The following is an 18,370-nucleotide window of genomic DNA, read 5'->3' on the forward strand; positions in this document are numbered from 1 at the left end:
CAGGAGTAGACTGTACTGGCTACTCTAGCTATCCCTCCTATTTACTGACCAGTAGGATTTGTCTTCTTCACTAACAGTAGCTTTTCTGCACCAAGGTACTGTATGGTTTTACACTGTATGAAAAAACAAAAGTTCAATAAATGACTTAAGACGTTTTTTTAAGCTATTAATTTAAATTACAATTGTACATGTATGTAGACAGTATCTACATGTACATGTGGTACGTGTAAATCCATTTTTCAGACTTGCTGGGATGCAACTTTGTAATGCAACAGCATTATCTACCACAGTTAATTTCAATGGGAAATACAAAATAATTATAAGCATCACAATAGGCACCCATGTAAACATGCTTAATTAAATAAGCTGTTCAAAAAACACTTTAAAGAAAAAAAATAAAGGCAAGCTTAGACAAGGACAATGTAAGTAAACCTGTACATTCCATAAAACCTATTAACCTCTCAATCGTGACCTTAGAATATTAATTTATGACTACCGGTACTTCATTCATGCCAGAAATAACATTTTCTCTAGCTCACAAAAGGAATTACATGCAAATGGCTGTTATTCAAATACCAGGTAGTCGTAACCCTTTTAGTTTAGCAAAGAACCGTGTACGCTGGAGGAAACTGGTGGACGCCCTATGCTCCCAAGGGGGTGACAAGGAACAATGATGAATGATGTAACCCTTTGGGCTTTTGCATAAAGCCAATGTGTGAAGGAATTGGGACACTGCATCTACAGTTAATGCTGAATAAGATTTTGGAGAACTTGGCATTAATTAAGCAAGCTAGTGTATGGAGACATATTGTGGTCAACATTGTGATTTACATGATCAATGCCTAACAAGGTAGGATACTACAAAACAACAATCACCATTCCAAACAAAAAAGGCTTAGAATAATTGTTGACAAAAAGCTGTTATTGAAAAACTACAGCAGTAGTTGTGAATCCCAATAACCTACCGGGTAATGATTATTACATGTAATTGTGAGCAATTTAACTTTTAAAAATGAGTAAACTGTATGTGACAATTAATATTTTGTGCACAATTAAATTACTTACTTTTAAGGGACTCGCGCTATAATTATAGGGAAAACAACTGTTTAAATGCTCGCGCAAAATGGCGTAAGTTAATGGCGAATTTATTAAGAATGTAGTCACGTACAATTGACGGTAAGTGAATTTACTTTTATTTTTTAAATTTAGAACAAGTCAAAGAAGGCCATTTTTTTCAAAATTAACAAATTTAGAACGAGTAAAAGAAGGCAATATCTCGCACTCACAAATCAAGTGTCATCATAGCAACCTAGAGCTGCACATTATTACAAATTTCTTCGTTCTTTACAGAAATCGCATAGTCTAAATTCGTCATTTACACCATTTTGCGCGAGCATCTAGACAGTTGTTTACCCTATATAGTGCGAGTCCCTTAAAAGTAAGGAAAGCCATCACTCGTTTCAGGGGTTTCAGGCAGCACATGGACACAATCGAGCTTACCTTGGTCATCAAGAACGGTCGAAACAGGCGTACAAAACTGAGATCCGGTGCAAGAAGGCTCCATACAGCTGCTTAGCTCTTAGAACTGCGCTTTACGAGAGTAAAACGTTCTTTTCCGTGCATAAAAATTAACTCCAGTGATGAGGAGCGACCTTCGAAACCGTTGCTTTCAGAATCAAGCGCCAAAAGTACCGAAGGGGACGCCGGGAAGAACGTATATTGCGCATGTTCCGTCCAGAGCCTCTCGGCCAGCGCAAAAAGGCACGCAACGCGCGCAACGAAACAAATAATCGTAACAACGGAATCTATCAAACAACAGAAAATCACGAGAAAACAAAACATTTCTCGACACAATCATATTTTAATAAAAGGGGGATCGATTCAAAAATCATGAGTCCATCCCTGATATCTGTACACATTATAAGCCGACTGGAACTGGGCTTGTATCTCAAATTTTAAATCACGCCTAATTGTGTCGGGATATCACAACAACATGATACAGACAAAATGCCTTTTTTTCGTAATTTTCCAAATTGACCCTTTAACTAGGGCAGCAGCTATGATGGCTAGGGCTGTAATGGACTTGAGGGCTGAATTGGTTTCCAGTGAAGGTTAAATTGGTTTTATATGGGGACGAATTGGTTTTCGCAGGGGCCATTTTGCGCCAAATTTTCAAAATAGCCCTCAAAGGGGCCAAATTAGCCCTTGGCCTATTGGGGCTAAATCGGCACTTTGGGGCTAAAACAGATCTTTTGAATTAACAGTGTTGTAATCGAAATGTTGTTAGAAGCTTTGACTAAGACTGACCTGCCACTCGCGGCGTTTTTATTCCTTATATTTCCCGTGGAATTGGCTGGACCGCCGATGCATTGCCTTTCAGTGAAACATGACTCGTCGGAATTCGGGAGAAAATGATACGCGACTGCGGCAGTTTAGAAGAGCTTTGTAAAGCTACTAATGTGTTCGCTTACCTTGTTTAGGTTAACTTTGCAGTGATTTTTGCATAAACCTTCGTCAGGTTACTGGCTACGCGTTTTTGATTTTGGCAATCGATCGAGGAAGGGAGGCAAGAAGGTCAAGCATAAGGCCTTGGACGAGGCTTGGTAAAGAGGCACATGATCGTATCATATTATTTTATTGCGAAACATTTATTTTTTTCTTGCACTTGATCTGCTAGTGGGTCACCAAAAGTCGTCCAACAAAGATTGTAAACTGATCAGCTTGAGATGGATATTGACCCTCAATTCCCAAGCTGTGATCAAGATCCAATTTCTTTCCTCCGTGTCAACAGCTTACCAAACAAAGATTAGATGAGAATGTAGAAATCGATCAGCTAACAGATGTTGTCTCGATATAATGTATTATTCAATTCTTGTTGCGAATAGCGTGCGAAGAAGAAATGCATGCGCATGTGCGACATTCATTTTAGATAATAATATCTCGAGTTGTAGTATGTATGTCAGCCTTTGCCGTCAAAGGAAATAAACTAAATTCCATCAATACAGTATGATTCTGGTTAATCACCGGCATGATTGCTTTTTGGTTTAGATAACAGATAAAGCTGCGTGTTTCTATTTTGAGGTTATACTTTGTCTACAAGTGGGGCGGTCCATCCTTTTATAAAGTAACAAAAATCACATGATTTGTCACAGTAACCATAGTTAGTAACCATAGCACCTACTCCTAAACAATAAGATAGCAATTATTGCAATAACACCCTGATCACAGGAAATGGTTGGATCAAGATCAAGATCGAGTCAACATTTAACGTTTCTACTAAACGACTGATTGTCAAATAGAAACTGGCCTGTAGTTAACCGTACTTTTTAGCCGAACGGATGTTTCAATTGAGTAAGTTTTGATCAAAGGGTAGAAATGGAACTCTGATTGGGTTTAAAAAGCAAAACGTTGGAATGTGCATTCACTTTAAATGTCAATTAATTATTGAATGATTTATATACAAGGCTAAAAACATTATAAAAAACGAAAGTTTTCGACGTACCGTCTTTTTCGATTTTTAAATGTCTCGAAATGTCAGCTAAAAAATGAAGAAAATGTCGCAGTCAGAAATAGTGATGTGACAGTTCAGGGAATTATCACGTTTTTAAGATTGATATAAAGTGTCACTTCCCCATTCTACTAAGAGTCGTCACGATCATAGTAGTATGTTGCAACTTTCATCAAACTAGATCATTTGGTTGCAATAGAAATGCAACTTGCTAATGAAAATCTTTGACTTAAACTGTTTGTCCAAACAAATGTTTTGTGTACCTAAAACATAATTTCTCGTGAGAAATCTGTGATCCGACATATTTAGTTCAGGGTTTTCCCATCCTTAAACTAAGTATCTGCTTCCTCTTTCTCCATCACAAACGCACTGATATGCTAGTGATACCGTTAAAATGACATTAGTTGTAAACGAAATGTTGTTAGAAGCTTTGACAAAATTGATCTACCACTATATTTTCTCATGTGATCGTCAATAATCTAGAGAGAAGGATGTCTGTACCGCTGATGCATAGCACTTCACTGAAACATGATTCGTCTGTATTCGAAAGAAAATGCGAGCGCTGCAGTCAGTTTAGAAGAGCATTGTAATGCCTAATTGTCCAGATTAAGGTTTGAAACAACCTTACGTAAACTAGTAATGTTTTGGCTTACCTTTCCAGTTGACTTTGCCGTGATTTTGCATAAACCTTCGCGTTTTTGATTTTGGCAATCGAGGAAGGGAGGCGAGAAGGTCAAGCGTAGGCCTTAACAGAGGCTTGGTAAAGAGGCACATGATCGTATCATATTATCATTTTATCACGAAACATTATTTTTTTTTCTTGCACATGATCTGCTAGTAGGTCACCAAAATGATCAGTTTACCATCCTTGTCAGACAATTGCTTGAGATGGAAATTTAAAACCCTTGATTCCCAAGCTATGATCCAGATCTAATTTCTTTCCTCGGTGTAAACAGATTACCAAACAGAGATGAGATGAGAATGTAGACAAAACGTTGAAATGTGCAATTCAACACCACCACTTTAATTTGTTAATTTATTTAACAAATTATACTGTCATAAAGCAAGACGCGTACGGACATTTGAGAACACGAGGGAAATGTAGAAAATAGGGCATTGATAAAACCCGTGACGGTCAAGCACTCGTGACGGTCGTCCCGGACATATTCTTCTTGACGGGACCGTCACGTGCCTGTCACGGGGAATTACAGCAATTATCAATTATCAATTATCTGATTATCAATTATCCATTAATTTGGCATATTTAGGACAGCATAATTGGGATAATTTAGTCACTCTCAAACATTTAGCAGCTGACACAAGGTACGTACGTCACGGATTTTTACGGCCGTCACGGATTGTAAATTAGCGGTCAAAGAGACAGGTTTTAAATAGATATTTTTTTCCTATTGTAGACCGTTACTTCAAGCATTTAAAGACGTTTAGAAGCTATTTTGGCCGTCACGGATTTTTTACAGCCGTTCAGCCGTCACGGATTTTGACGGCCATCACGGATTGTAGATCAGAGCGGTCATTGAGACAAGTTTTCTTACAACTTTACCGTTATTTCAGGCATTTTTTTATGTTTAGGAGTTATTTTGACCCTTTTTGACAGATTTTTATAGACATTGTAGACGAATGTTTTCTACATTTCTTGAGTGTTCTCGAATGCCCGAAGTGTTTTATGACAGAATAAAACATGGCTTATGCTTCTTTCTCAGTTTCCTTTATGATGACTATGATCGTAGTAGATTTTTAGAAGCCGCGATTGAAAAGTTTAAATTAAAAAAAGGTCTTGTAAATGTACAACGAGAGCGACCGAATAGACTGTCCACAGCTTCTCGATTTTTCAACGCAAAAAAGCGAACAAAGCGAGCGCAAAAGGGCAAACGAATTCTCAGCGCTCATCGATCGAAAAAACACGAGAAAATAGAGGGCTGTGGACAGTCTAGCGACCGAACAAAGATGAAAATCGGCAATTAGTTTACTGGAAAACCAGAAAGCTGACACAATTTCTTTTACTGTTCGACGTAAAATAAGGCTAAGCATTTTAGTTAGGTTTTTTTACCTTTCAATCTTGATCTTGTCTTTTTGAACTTCAATAAACATCACCGACTCTGAGTGCAATTTCGTCTCAGCATGCAGCATAATATATAATAAACGCCCAGGCAACAGTTTGTTTTCACTCACAGTGTATTAGGAACGTTAACATTAAATAAAATTTTTGACATTCTTGGCTTGCCAGACATTACTGATCATGACTGATCAGAAGTTTTGTTTGGAGTAATAATTTTCATGATGTACTTCCGCCATTTTCATGGTGATAATTTGTGCAACAAAACTGTATATTACAGTCTGTCACGTAAGCAACGGCAAAAAGGGAAAGACCTCTGAGCCTGACGGAACTTTTAACCAGTGAGCTACATGAGACTCGTGGTGAGCTAGGCTTTTCAGTTTACAAGCTAAGGCTGTATAGTACTATAGTGACAATTGGGAATACTGGGATCCATTCCGCGATCTCAATAGGAAAAAGCTTAATAGGATTAAACGTTTTACTCGATCGATTTCTTTAATTATTTTGCTGCGGTCAGATAATGATTTATTTGTGTCAGAAATCAGAAAAATTTCGACTTCGTTTCAGAGAAAAGAGTGTGGAAAACTACCCTGATTTTGAAAAATTGGCGCACGAAATTCAGCATGGTTTACAAGGTTTGTTAAAAATATCTAGGATGAGTAAACAGAGGCTAACGATCTTAACTCACATTTTGTAGTAGTGCGTCTGTTGTGTTAATTATTCCTAGTTTTGCCATCTTCTTTGTAAAATTAAACCCTGAAAAAACTCATTTGAAACTGTCATACGGCAAAAAGGAAGCTCAAAAAAGTGGAATTCAAACCGTCAGTGTGACAAAAAAAATCAAACTTCCACTCGATAGATTTTTTCATTTTCTCGCAAAACGTAGACATTAATAAACAAAAGTGATCCGTTAAGGAAAAAGTAGGGGTCACCGACCATTAAACAGAGCCTGCAAATTACAAGCGAAGCTAGCGGAACGGAAACTCACCCTATATGCTCTTCCTGGTTCTTAGAAATTTTACTCAGTGCGCGCGCTCAAAGTATGACGTGACATGGCGTTGCGACATGAATTACGTGCGCAGTAGGAAAGCGCATAAACAATTAGCGCGAACGTCCTTAAGGACCATTCTCCAAAAAATAAGTTTGCAAATTGAAATTACCTTACAGTGTGAGCCACGCACAGTTATTTCCTTCTTATCGAGGACGCCGGCACAGTTCCTACAGTTTCTATATGAACTCTTCAGTCTGATTATTACATCATCACCGGTAACTGAACATAGCGTGCGTTTAGCTGAGCAGTCACCTGCGAGTTATGATTACAGAAAGTCGTTTAAAATTGATAAATGTAACCTTTGACACGGTTACCGTGGCAATAACTTCTAAACAATCAACAAGATATCAAAAACGCGGATAGAATCACAATCAAAAGCGCATTATATCGAGACAATGTTTTACGTTTTCACAAAATGATTAAGTGTCAACTTGAACTTATAACAAGCGGTGTGCTGTATGTTATAATTAAATGCGAATGGTAGTCAAGGAAAATGATGTGAAATCTAGGAACGCGCATTTAAACATACTTACTTTTTTAAAAAAAAACTGTCAATTAGTTTTTTATTCAGGTTCTCACCGAATTGGCTGGCTATTTCAGTTTTCTTTTAATGAATCCTGATCTTTGCGGAATTTCTTTTGTACCTCATCAAAGACTCCTAAATTTATCGTAGACACGACAGCGATATGGCAGCAGTTTGGTTTCAGGGTTTTATCCCGGCATCCTCTTGAGAGCGATATCAAATGTCTACATCCCCTTTCGCTATCACGAAAGCAGTGATTAACAAATAAAGAAGCCTCGACTGTGCTCTGTTCTGTTGTAAAGCACGCAGGAAGCGGCTAGAGCACGAAAGAAGTGTAGGGTGAGACGCGAGCGGTAGGCGAGTGTTTCTCCCTACTTCTTGAGTGCTCTAGTCGCTTCCTAAGTGGCTTCTTTATTTGTTTTATAATTAAGAAATTCATTAATTTTCCCACGAATTCGTGCAACTATTTTCAAAACAAACTTTTTTCAAGCGAATGTAGAAGTGGCGTCAGCGTACATCTGTACTCTGATTAAGTACGCAACAATTAGCCAATCACAAAACTTGTTAAAATGGTTAAAAGAATTTGATTGGTTGAATAAGACATCAGCTGTCAACAGCTGTCAAACCATCAAGTTTGAAACCATCAAAGTTCATAAATCCACAAGCTGAAAACGTCAAGTGGAATCCGAATTTTAACACGAGTCCTTGAAGTTCTTAGGACTTTTAGTACAACACAGGATAGAAAAGAAGACTGTTCAGTGAAAACCGACTGAATTCTGGCCCATGAAAACTTGCACGTTGTTAACTTGACAACTAGAAAAAACAAACTACTCAAAGCTTGTGGCTGGTACTTCACAAAATGCGGCCGTGCGGCGTGTTTCGCGAATCATTTACAACCATCGGATTCAAGGGAAAAAATAGAGTCGATCGGCTGCTGTGGTTGCTGTGGCCTTCCATTCATTGCATTGTTAAGGATATAGGAACAGGATTGTCTTCCTGAATTGCATTGGAGGTTTTTAATTTCTGGAGGTCTGCTTCTGGAATGACAGATAAACTTGTGTTCGATGTTTTCTTTGTTTTCGCGCTTGTTCAATTTTTTCTAACTTTGCAGCAGCTTGTTTGAAGCTTGAAATTCAACCCCTTTTGCAATAAAAATTCCTAGGTTTAGGGTTGGATTGTTTAGGTGTCTCTCGATAGCGAAATCCAAGAAGCAATGACCTCGAGTAAAGTTCACCGTCTTTTGTTCAAGCTTCGGCGTAGAATTTACCGAGGTTGTTGTCTAGCTTCTTTGTTGGTCACTTTGTGAAGACTTTTGGCAATTTTTCTCTAACGGCACCAAGCTGTTTTGAAAACGCCAGAAAAAATTATTTAGTATGTGATAAGTCTGAGTTGTGTGTGTATTCGCTAGCTAATTTAGTTTTCTGTTTTTTGAATTGCTGTTAGTTTGTTTTGTTTTTTACACGAAAATGTAGCTGTGCGTGTTTTATCTAAAATTCCGTACTTAAATAATGTAAAACTCATATTCAAAAACTCAGATAGCCCATTAATATTTTGTACTATCTTTCGTGTTTTTCGTTTCTGCTTTCGTTATAATGTCTTCAATTTCGGCCTTGAGTTGTTTACAAATCTTTGGTTGGTTGTTTTGTTGTTAAGCTTACTTTCCGGCTCGGTGTTTTTTTCCGTAACTCAGTGTACCGAAATTTCACTTTCTATCGTCGTGCAATTTGTGCTGTTAGGAACAGGACGTTTTAAATTAACTGACGCTAAAAGCTCGTCTTCATTCTCGTTTTTCAGGTCAAAGAAGATGTCAGGTTCAAGACAAGAAAGACGTCGGCCATATTGGGTCGATGGCGTGACATTTCCTCCGAACATCTGGACTCTGATAAAGTACACTGTTTCAGCCAATCAGAGCGCGCGTTAAATGAAAACTTAATTATAATATGTTGTAATACCGTTGAAATTACATTAGTTGTAATCGAAATGCTGTTATAAGCTTTGACTAAAACTGATCTACCACTCGCGTTTTATTCCTTATACTTTCTCCTGGCATCGTCAATATTCTGGAGAAAATACCGCGAATGATTTCAGTGAAACACGATTCGTCGGAATGCTAAAGAGAATGAGTCTGCTACAGTTTAGAAGAGTTTAGAAAAGCCTCATTGTCCAGATTTCGGTTTAAAGCAAACTTATGTAAATTAGTAACATTTTCGCTTACCTTGTCCAGTTATCTTTGCAGATAACAAAGTGAAAAGTTCAACTGAGGCCTTACACTACTGTGTTAAAAAGTTTTAAGATCCAAGCTTTCACCGATCTACGGCATCATCAGGGATAATAAGAAATATTCCGCCCGAGGCCTAAACATAAACCTTCGTCAGGTTACTGGCTACGCGTTTTTGATTTTGGCATCGAGGAAGGGAGGCGAGAAGGTCATTCAAGCAAATAAGGCGCTGAGGTTTAGTAAAGAGGCTATATGATCGTATCATATTATCTTATTGCGAAACATTTAGTTTTTTTTTCACATGATCTGCTAGTGGGTTACCAAAATAATCATGAAAATAGTCAGTTTACAATCTTTGTCAGACGACCGCTTGAGATGGATAATAACCCTTAATTCCAAAGCTGTTACCAAGATCTAATTTCTTTCCTCGGTGTCAACAGATTACCAAACAGAGATGAGATAAGAATACAGACATCGATCAGCTGGGAGATGTTTTCTTGATATGATGTACTATCCAATTATTGATGAAAATAGCATGTGAAGAAGAAATTCATGCGCATGTGCGACACTCAGTTCAGAGAATAGCATCTCAAGTTTTAGTATGTCAGCCTTTTCCGTATAACGGAAATGAAATAAATGGAATACAATATGAAATCTCCTCCATCGTTGCTTGTTCGTATGAACAACCGATAAAGTTGTGTGATTCAAAACTCCTCATGAAAATCTTTAAGTAAAACTGTTCGTCCACACAAATGTTTTGTGTACCTAAAATTTGATTTCTCTTGAGAAATCTGTGATGTGACAGATTTAGTTCAGGGTTTTATCCCAACCCCTTGAGGGTGATATCAAGTGTCTACTTCTTCTTTCTCCATCACGAACGCAGTGATATGCTGTGATACCGTTAAAATTACATTAGTTGCAATCGAAATGCTGTTAGAAGCTTTGTCTAAAACTGACCTACCACTAGAGCGTTTGTATCCCTTATATTTCTCTTGTCAATAATCTAGAGAGAAGGATGTATGTACATATACCACCGACGCATAGCACTTCAGTGCAACATGATTCGTCGGAATTCGAAAGAAAATGCGAGTGCTGCAGCCAGCTTAGGAAAGCGTCGTCAAGCCTAATTGTTCAGATTTCGGTTTGAAGGAAACTTACGTAAACCAGTAACGTTTTCGCTTACCTTCCCAGTTGACTTTGCTGTGATTTTGCATAAGCCTTCGCGTTTTTGATTTTGGCAATCGAGGAAGGGAGGCGAGAAGGTCAAGCGTAGGCCTTAACCGAGGCTTGGTAAAGAGGCACATGATCGTATCATATTATCATTTTATCACGAAGCATTATTTTTTTTTCTTGCACATGATCTGCTAGTAGGTCACCAAAATGATCAGTTTACAATCTTTGTCAGACAATTGCTTGAGAAGGATATTAACCCTTGATTACAAAGCCATGATCAAGATCTAATTTCTTTCCTCGGTGTCAACAGATTACCAAACAGAGATGAGATGAGAATGAAAGCCAATGAAGGCATCGATCAGAATTAGCAGGGAGATGTTGTCTTGATATGATGTACTATCCAAATCTTGTTGCGAATAGCATGCAAAGATGTAATGCATGCGCATGTGCGACATTCATTTTAGATAATAATATCTCGAGTTGTAAAATGTATGTCAGCCTTTGCCGTATAAAGGAAATGAAATAGATTCCATGAATTCTGGTTAATGTCCCGCATGGTTGCTTTTTCGAACAGACAACAGATAAAATGCTTGATTCAATCATGAGGTCATACTTTGTCTACAACTGAGGCCGTCCACCATTTTATAAAATGACAAATCCCATGAGCCGTCATGGTAAGTTCCATAGCACTAGTTCATACTGGCAAGAAGATTACAACAAAAGCCCCCAAAAGCAAAAGCCTGGTCACAGGGATTGTGTGGTTCAAAATCACAAATAAAAAGCCGTTGCATGATCGTGAACGAGTCAATATTTTTTGTCAAATAGAAATTTTGCCTGTAGTCTGCCATAATTTTTAACCGAACCGATGTTTCGATTGCGAAAGTTTTGATAAAATGGTAAAAACTGAACTACTTGTCTTATTACACTCTAAACTGGGTCAAAAACCAAAACGTTGGCATGTGCATTTCAACATAGTTACTTCAATTGTCAATATTTATTATTTCATGATTTATATACAAAGTTGAAAACATTAAAAAGAACCGAATATTTTCGACTTACTGTCTTTTTTCGATTTTTAATGTCTCGAAATGTCAGCTAAAAAAAACGAAAAAAAATGTCGCAGACGGTTAATCCGATACAGTTCCGATGTGACAGTTCACTTTCAGGGTTTTATCCCATTTTATAAAATAACTCAGATACTACGCGCGCTCTTATTGGTCAAAAACCTATTTACTATTGTACCGGTAAAGTCCCGCTTCTTATGACTTTCATAGCTTTAAGAGAACTTTTAAACGTTTTTGTCGCGTCGATTTGTGGATTGTGTGTGTGGAGCTGAACCTGTGTTTTATTCTTTCGGCCGCTGTGATTGGTTTGTCGCGTCATCCGATGAACTTGTTGAGAATAAGACATTTGATCACGAAAAATAAAACAGATTCCTATTTCTTTGAAGAACGTTTTCTATAGTTATTTCATAAAAGCAATAAACCACACTTTCTAGGGCTTTACTGGCGTAATAAAACCACTTGGGATGTTGGGAGAACACTCGAAAACCTTTAAATCCCTCGCCTCCGGCTGGAGATTTACAAGCTTTTCTCGTGTTCTCCCAACATCCCGTGTGGTTTTATTACGCCAGTAAAGCCCTAGAAAGTGTGGTCTATTGCTTAAATATTCTTGAGAGTCGATGTCAAGTGCCACTTCCTCGTTCTACAGAATTATGAGCGAGCCATCACGATCATAGTATATGATTTGGTTGTAATAGAAATGCAAATTGCTCATGAACATCTTTGACTAAAACTGTTCGTCCACACAAATGTTTTGATGTGAAATATTTAGGTCAAGGTTTTATCCCATCATTGAGAGTGATATGAAGTATCTGCTTTCTCTTTCTCCATCACCAACGCAGTGATATACTCTGATACCGTAAGAATGACATCAAGTGTAATCGAAATGACTCTTAAAAATATCGTAGACACAACAGTGATGTGACAGCAGTTTGATTTCAAGGTTTTATTCCATCCCCTTGAGGGCGGTATCAAGTGTCTACTTCCTCTTTCCCCATCACGAACGCAGTGATATGCTGTGATAGCGTTAAAATGGGTACATTAGTTGTAATAGAAATGTTGTTAGAAGCTTTGATTTAAACTGACATGCCTCTAGCGTTATATTTTCTCCTTGGAGCATCAATAATCTAGAGTAAATTAAAGGATGTCTGTGTACCGCCGATGCATAGCATTTTAGTAAAAAAATGATTCGTCGGGTGTCGAAAGAAAATGCGAGCGCTGTGCACAGCCAGTTTAGAAGATCGTAGTAAAGCCTAATTGTCCAGATTTCAGATTGAAGCAAACTTTCGTAAATTAGTAATGTTTTCGCCTACCTTTTCCAGTTGACTTTGCAGTGATTTTGCATAGAAAATGCAACTTGCTCATGAAAATCTTTGACTAAAACTTTTCGTCCACACAAATTTTTTGTGTACCTAAAAGGTATTTTATCGTGACAGAAAATATAACCGCATTATAAGCACCACCACTAAAACTTGCTGGTCGGGACTCGAGAGAAACCGACCGCAAGGAGTTTTGGAAAAGGCAAAATTGTTCAGATTTCGGAAGTTTGAAGAACACCTTAAATGTTAATCAGTAGTAGTCTACGGATATCCACTCTACTAAATTTCACCAAGAGAGGATAATGGGACAGAGAGGGACTTAGAGGGCGTTGGCCGGGATATGTCAAAGACAGAAAAGTTATTTTTAGATATGCGGACGTCCACAAAAGCGTAGTTCCGGTTCTAGTAAAGTCAATAAATCGGGCCAGCGTGACATTTGTTTTATCGGCTAATTAACATTTAGCATGTCATTTTTAGTGGGCATTTTACAGGCGTTTAGAGTTCGGCAACGATATTAATGTCAATGATAGATTGTATCGGAAGCTTTCCAAAGTAAGCGTCTTCTGTAGATGCTAAATAAAAATCGTGACAGGCCTACACCAAGAGAAAATATTATTTTCTCTTGCCTACACGGACTCCTACTGTTTGTTATTACTATTTGCGACCTGATTTTTTAACCGCTGTGTCTTTTAAGTATCGCTCTGAGAAGCGTGTCTTTACTGAAGCGATTTGCTTTTTTAATGCGACAACATAGGATAGGAGGCTTTCGAAAAAGGCCTTCTCCTTCTGCATACTTTAATTATTATTGGGAAGCGTTTTAGGTCGAAATTATAGACGTTTATGGCACTCCAAAAGTGTAGACTGGAGGTCACACAATCTGCATGCTTTCCTGCAGTTTGTAGACATTAACACCTCTCTCATTTGCTAAATGATTTTGCCCGTGCGGTTTGATTTGGCTGATATCATTTTGCAAGATATGTTTTAATCTCTCAAAATGTTCGCCCTGGAAGGACTTTGTCGGAAACTTTCTTTGAAAGTGTAATTTTATTTTATTTTGTGACGCCGAACCCGGCTGTTTAATTAACTTTGCTTGAAGGTGTGATGTATCTTATCACAGATGACATACCGGTATCTGTGTTTTTCCGGTTTCGTCTAATTCGTCAGAGAATGTCGAAAAAGATATATATTTGTTTCGAAGAGACGCTGTGCCGTATTCGATCGGGCGTTTTGTCGCTTGTGCTCGAAATAACGAAGGTTTTTTATTCCCCTGTTCGCACGTATGGTCTGGCACCGCATGAATGAAATGTAAGAGTATCTCTAGGCGTAGTGGGGTCTGTTATCTGTTATATGTTGTGCCTGTTTATGCAGGTTTAATATATATGGTTTTGACTTTATTCTTCGCGAGCCATTGGATTTGAAAAAAATTGTAGAATCTATCTCTTATTCCTAATATTTCCTGCGAAAATTTTATTTCACAACTCGCTCTCATCAATGAAACGTTTCCGCTATTGTTAATGACATTTCTCACGCCTTGATCATGAATGGCGTGTGCGGAAGCCAAGAAAAACAGACACTTCCGTTTTGCACGCGGCTAAATATAACTTTTCTGTCTTTGACATATCCCAAGGCCTAGACTAGGAGACTACCTCTCTGTCCCATTATCCTCTCTTGATTTCACTTACCTCCAATTAACTTTGCGAAGATCTTACACAAGACTTCGATTGTTCGGTCAATGGGCTATCTTGGAAAGTGAGGATGGGACAAAGCCTTAGAGGGGACAAAGCCTTAGAGACCCGCAATATTGGGTCAAACAAAATGAACAGTTTGCAATCGTTGTCAGTTGTCTGGTTAAAACATACTGTGATCAAGATCTGATTTCTCTCCTCCCTCCTCAACATCAAAAAATAATTCCGCAATTCCGCAATTCCTAAACAGTATGTTCACGTACTAACTCTACAAAACCTAAAACGTAAAGGACTGACAGTAAATTGAAACAGGGTTCAAGCATTGGTGAACTTTACAAAGCGTGAGTTACAGTCAGCGAGAAATTTGGGCGTACATTCTTGCGGCGAATAATTGATACAGTTTTAACTGCACCTTACAGCGGTCTTATATCATGAAACGAAGGACAGAATCTGGAAGCGATGAAAGGCGGCTGTATTCGCAGGCTACATACGTCATCCTTTTAAAAAAAGTCCATACATGTACGCATTGCGGAACCATTTTTTTTTAATATCTCGTGAAGTCAAAAGAAAAAGAGGAATACGTGAACCTGTTAATAATAAAAATAAAAATAATACATGGTGTTTATAGTGGTCATGCACTTAACTTCATATCTCTACGAGATAGCTAGTTTACAGGCATGCCACTGAAACAGAGGAAACAAATATTTAAATGAAAATAACAAGGTTAAAAATCCCAACTGGCAGTAGACAGACCAGTCACGGGCTATGTACAAAGCGTGGTCGAGGATTTGAACTCGGGACAACCTAGAACCAAATCCAGCTAGTGGCCAGGGCAGGTCTTGAACCGGGGACCTCCGGATTACAACATCACATGCAGCGCCCCAAACCACTCGGCCACGCTGTTTGTAATCGTTTCGCGCGTTAGTTGTACTTGACTAATCATTGTTGGATAGAACGGTTTTCACTTGAGTGTCGAAAGTAATTTGCGCTTGCTTTGGTTTTGCATTACTACGCTCAGTGATTGGTTTAGAAATCTCACGCCACTTTCTCGACCAATCAGAACCCAAACCAAACCAATTGCGTCTCGCTCACGCACGTTTTCCCGCGCTTTCTGCCGGGTACTTGTATTGGATCGAGTTTTAATTGGTTCACTGGATTGTCTGAGTCCTTTGTGATTGGCCAGAGCAATTGCTTTGGTTTCGGTTTTACGACACTCAATTGAAAACCTCTCTAATAAAAATTAAGAGTGCAAAAGACAAAGACTGATTCCTATACACCTGTGTATTTTTGCCACAAAATTAGCCGTTACCCGGTAGTAGTAAACCACAGAGGCCTTAACCAGGAGAACATGTATGTTATTACCTCAGATTGAAAAAAGCCAGCTTTTCTATTTACTTGATTATTCATTTTGTTATTTTTATTATAACACAAACAAATATATGACAAAATACATTACAAATGCATTATAATAAATGACGTATATTGCGTTACTTAGGTTACTTCTATATATTTTAAGAATGCTTTTCTTACCCTTAATTTGCTAAATTTTAAACTTGCAAAAACATTTATTTAAAACAAATTTTATTCAAGTAAAAAAAAGAAACAAAACTTTTTAAAATTTATCATGTGTTAACTGTCCAAGTTCATTTTCTGTTTTATCTAAGTATCAAAATAAATTTGACTGGCTTCCTAATTTATGTGACTTTTTTTAACCATACAAAACTATTCAAATGATGCGTATGACAAACGTCTCTCAGTCCAACAAAACTGGATGACACTTTTGACTCGGAAACAGCAACTTTTTTTGATTAAAAAACTATTGCCGTAATATTAGTTTATTTTTAATTAAAAGTAATCTTCGACTGCAAGAAACAAAAAATTTTACATCAGCAGAAGACTATCACTTCTGTAATTTTATCATGCAAGACCAAGCAGCTTTTCTGCAATGCCTTTATGTCCTATTTTAGTCAGAGCACTTGCAAGACGTCCCACCGTAGCATCGCTCGCTTTCTGGTCTTTCCACATTTGCAAGACCTTATGAGCTCTATCCCTGCTGATCCTGCAATCTCTTTCAAGTGCATGGATTTTTGCTTCTGGCTCAATCCCAAGTTCTATTCCAAGGTCCAGCCAGCACATTCCCACGTCGTCCTTTATTTCCTTAATGTGCTTTGATGTAAGCCGTAAATTTTCCGCATTGATGGGTTGAGCTGACGAACAAAAAGCACAAAAAGTGTTATATAAAACAATTAATAATGATGATTGTTTCTCCTGACGCTTATATTGAAACTGAAACTTTATTTACCCTTGGTATTATGAGGCGTGTTAGCAAGTAATGCTAATAAAACCGAGGCTTACAACAATAGTGATGTTTATTAAACTCTACAATTCAAGTCCTCAGCTTTTACGTTCGCAATGTGAGTGATCAACTGAACGGATTGTGCTTTAACCCAGTTATTGAGCAATCGACAAAAATTGCACGACGGTTAAGATAGGGTTAGATTTAAACTATACATACCGTATTTATTCGTTAAAGCGCCCAACCTCGAATAAGCGACCACCCTGAAGGTAGGAAAAGTTAATAAGCGCCCAGCCTCGAATAAGCGCCCACCCCCCACCCCACAAAAAACTGAAGTGTACAAGAGGAGTATTGATTATTGAAATTTACTAAGTACTACTAAGAAGACTTCCCCCATGACCGAGTTTTCTTAATATTTTTCAGAAACTTTTAATGAACAGTCGAAATTTTGCTTTGTTTTGTCATATAAATAAACTTACTTTTTGCTGAAAATCGCGAAAATTTAATAAGCGCCCAGCCTCGAATAAGCGCCCACTCTCAAGGTCCAAAAATTTAATAAGCGCCCAGGGCGCTTCATCGAATAAATACGGTATTCAAATTTTCTTCAAATTGCAACTTAACGCTTAATTGTTTTTTGGGTTGTTGTTTTATTGAAGAAAGTTTTGCGCGGACAAGAATGTCCGAATGTAAAGAAAAATAGTCTTCACTTGCAGGGCTTTAGCATTGTTTTCTCCGTAGCCCTCTTTTGTTAAGCCAGTTAACAGTTTCACTTTTCATTTTAAGCTCAATAGAGGGACCTGTTAGGTTTTCATGTGCATTTTCCCGCTCCGAAAGCCAAAAAACACACCTATTAAATGGGGGTTCCGAAACCAAACATAACCGCCATTATATGGGTGTGTGGCCAATCGGTTTCGACCTGTTTCATTTGCCAAACTAGATGTAAAAAATCCCCTTTTATACTTGAGGCAAATAAGCTCACAGAATATTTTATTATGGTTTGAGCTGAGAGCTTTGGTTTTGAATTTTGAAGCTGTCAGGAAACTCCCTTGCATGGTCATTGTCAATCGTTTGAGACCTGTATGAACTCATGGAAAGACTGACTGCAGCTGCCAAAAACATCTTGAGGCCCAGAGAAATCTAATTGACGATATATTGCCCTATATTGAGTCCATTGTTTGTGATCTTACTGGCTCCCTAGATATCTTTTGTTTTCTTACACTGCAGCACAGAGGATGCTGGTATCATGGATACAGCATCCACAACAATGCACTGTGAAGCCATTAGAGTATTGTTGAAGACATGCCTTCATTACAATGCGTAAACAAGTGAACTTACGTGTTTGTGTGGTGTCTGATTGTTCCGTGTTATGTTCAGGTCCCAATATTTCGTTTTCTAACATGAAAAAAAAGTAGAACAGTTACGCGACATTAATTTTGAAGCAATGCTATTAATAAATGCATTT

The 18,370-nt window shown here is 38.0% G+C and overlaps 1 protein-coding gene across 1 annotated transcript in view; it reads right to left on the bottom strand.

The window, feature by feature from the left end:
* Positions 1-15,878: 15,878 nt before the first annotated feature.
* The window catches only part of LOC144659275 (uncharacterized), a 5,625-nt gene continuing 3,133 nt past the window's right edge, over positions 15,879-18,370 (bottom strand). The window contains exons 2-3 of the mRNA XM_078519696.1: positions 18,244-18,300; positions 15,879-16,819 (exon numbers count right to left, since the gene is read on the bottom strand). Of these exons, the coding sequence (XP_078375822.1) occupies positions 16,530-16,819; positions 18,244-18,300 (347 nt within the window). The 3' untranslated portion in view covers positions 15,879-16,529. The remainder of the gene's footprint in view (positions 16,820-18,243; positions 18,301-18,370) is intronic.

The sequence above is a fragment of the Oculina patagonica genome, chromosome 7, assembly GCF_052425735.1.
Source record: "Oculina patagonica isolate OP01 chromosome 7, crgOcupat, whole genome shotgun sequence".
Lineage (NCBI taxonomy): Eukaryota > Metazoa > Cnidaria > Anthozoa > Scleractinia > Oculinidae > Oculina > Oculina patagonica.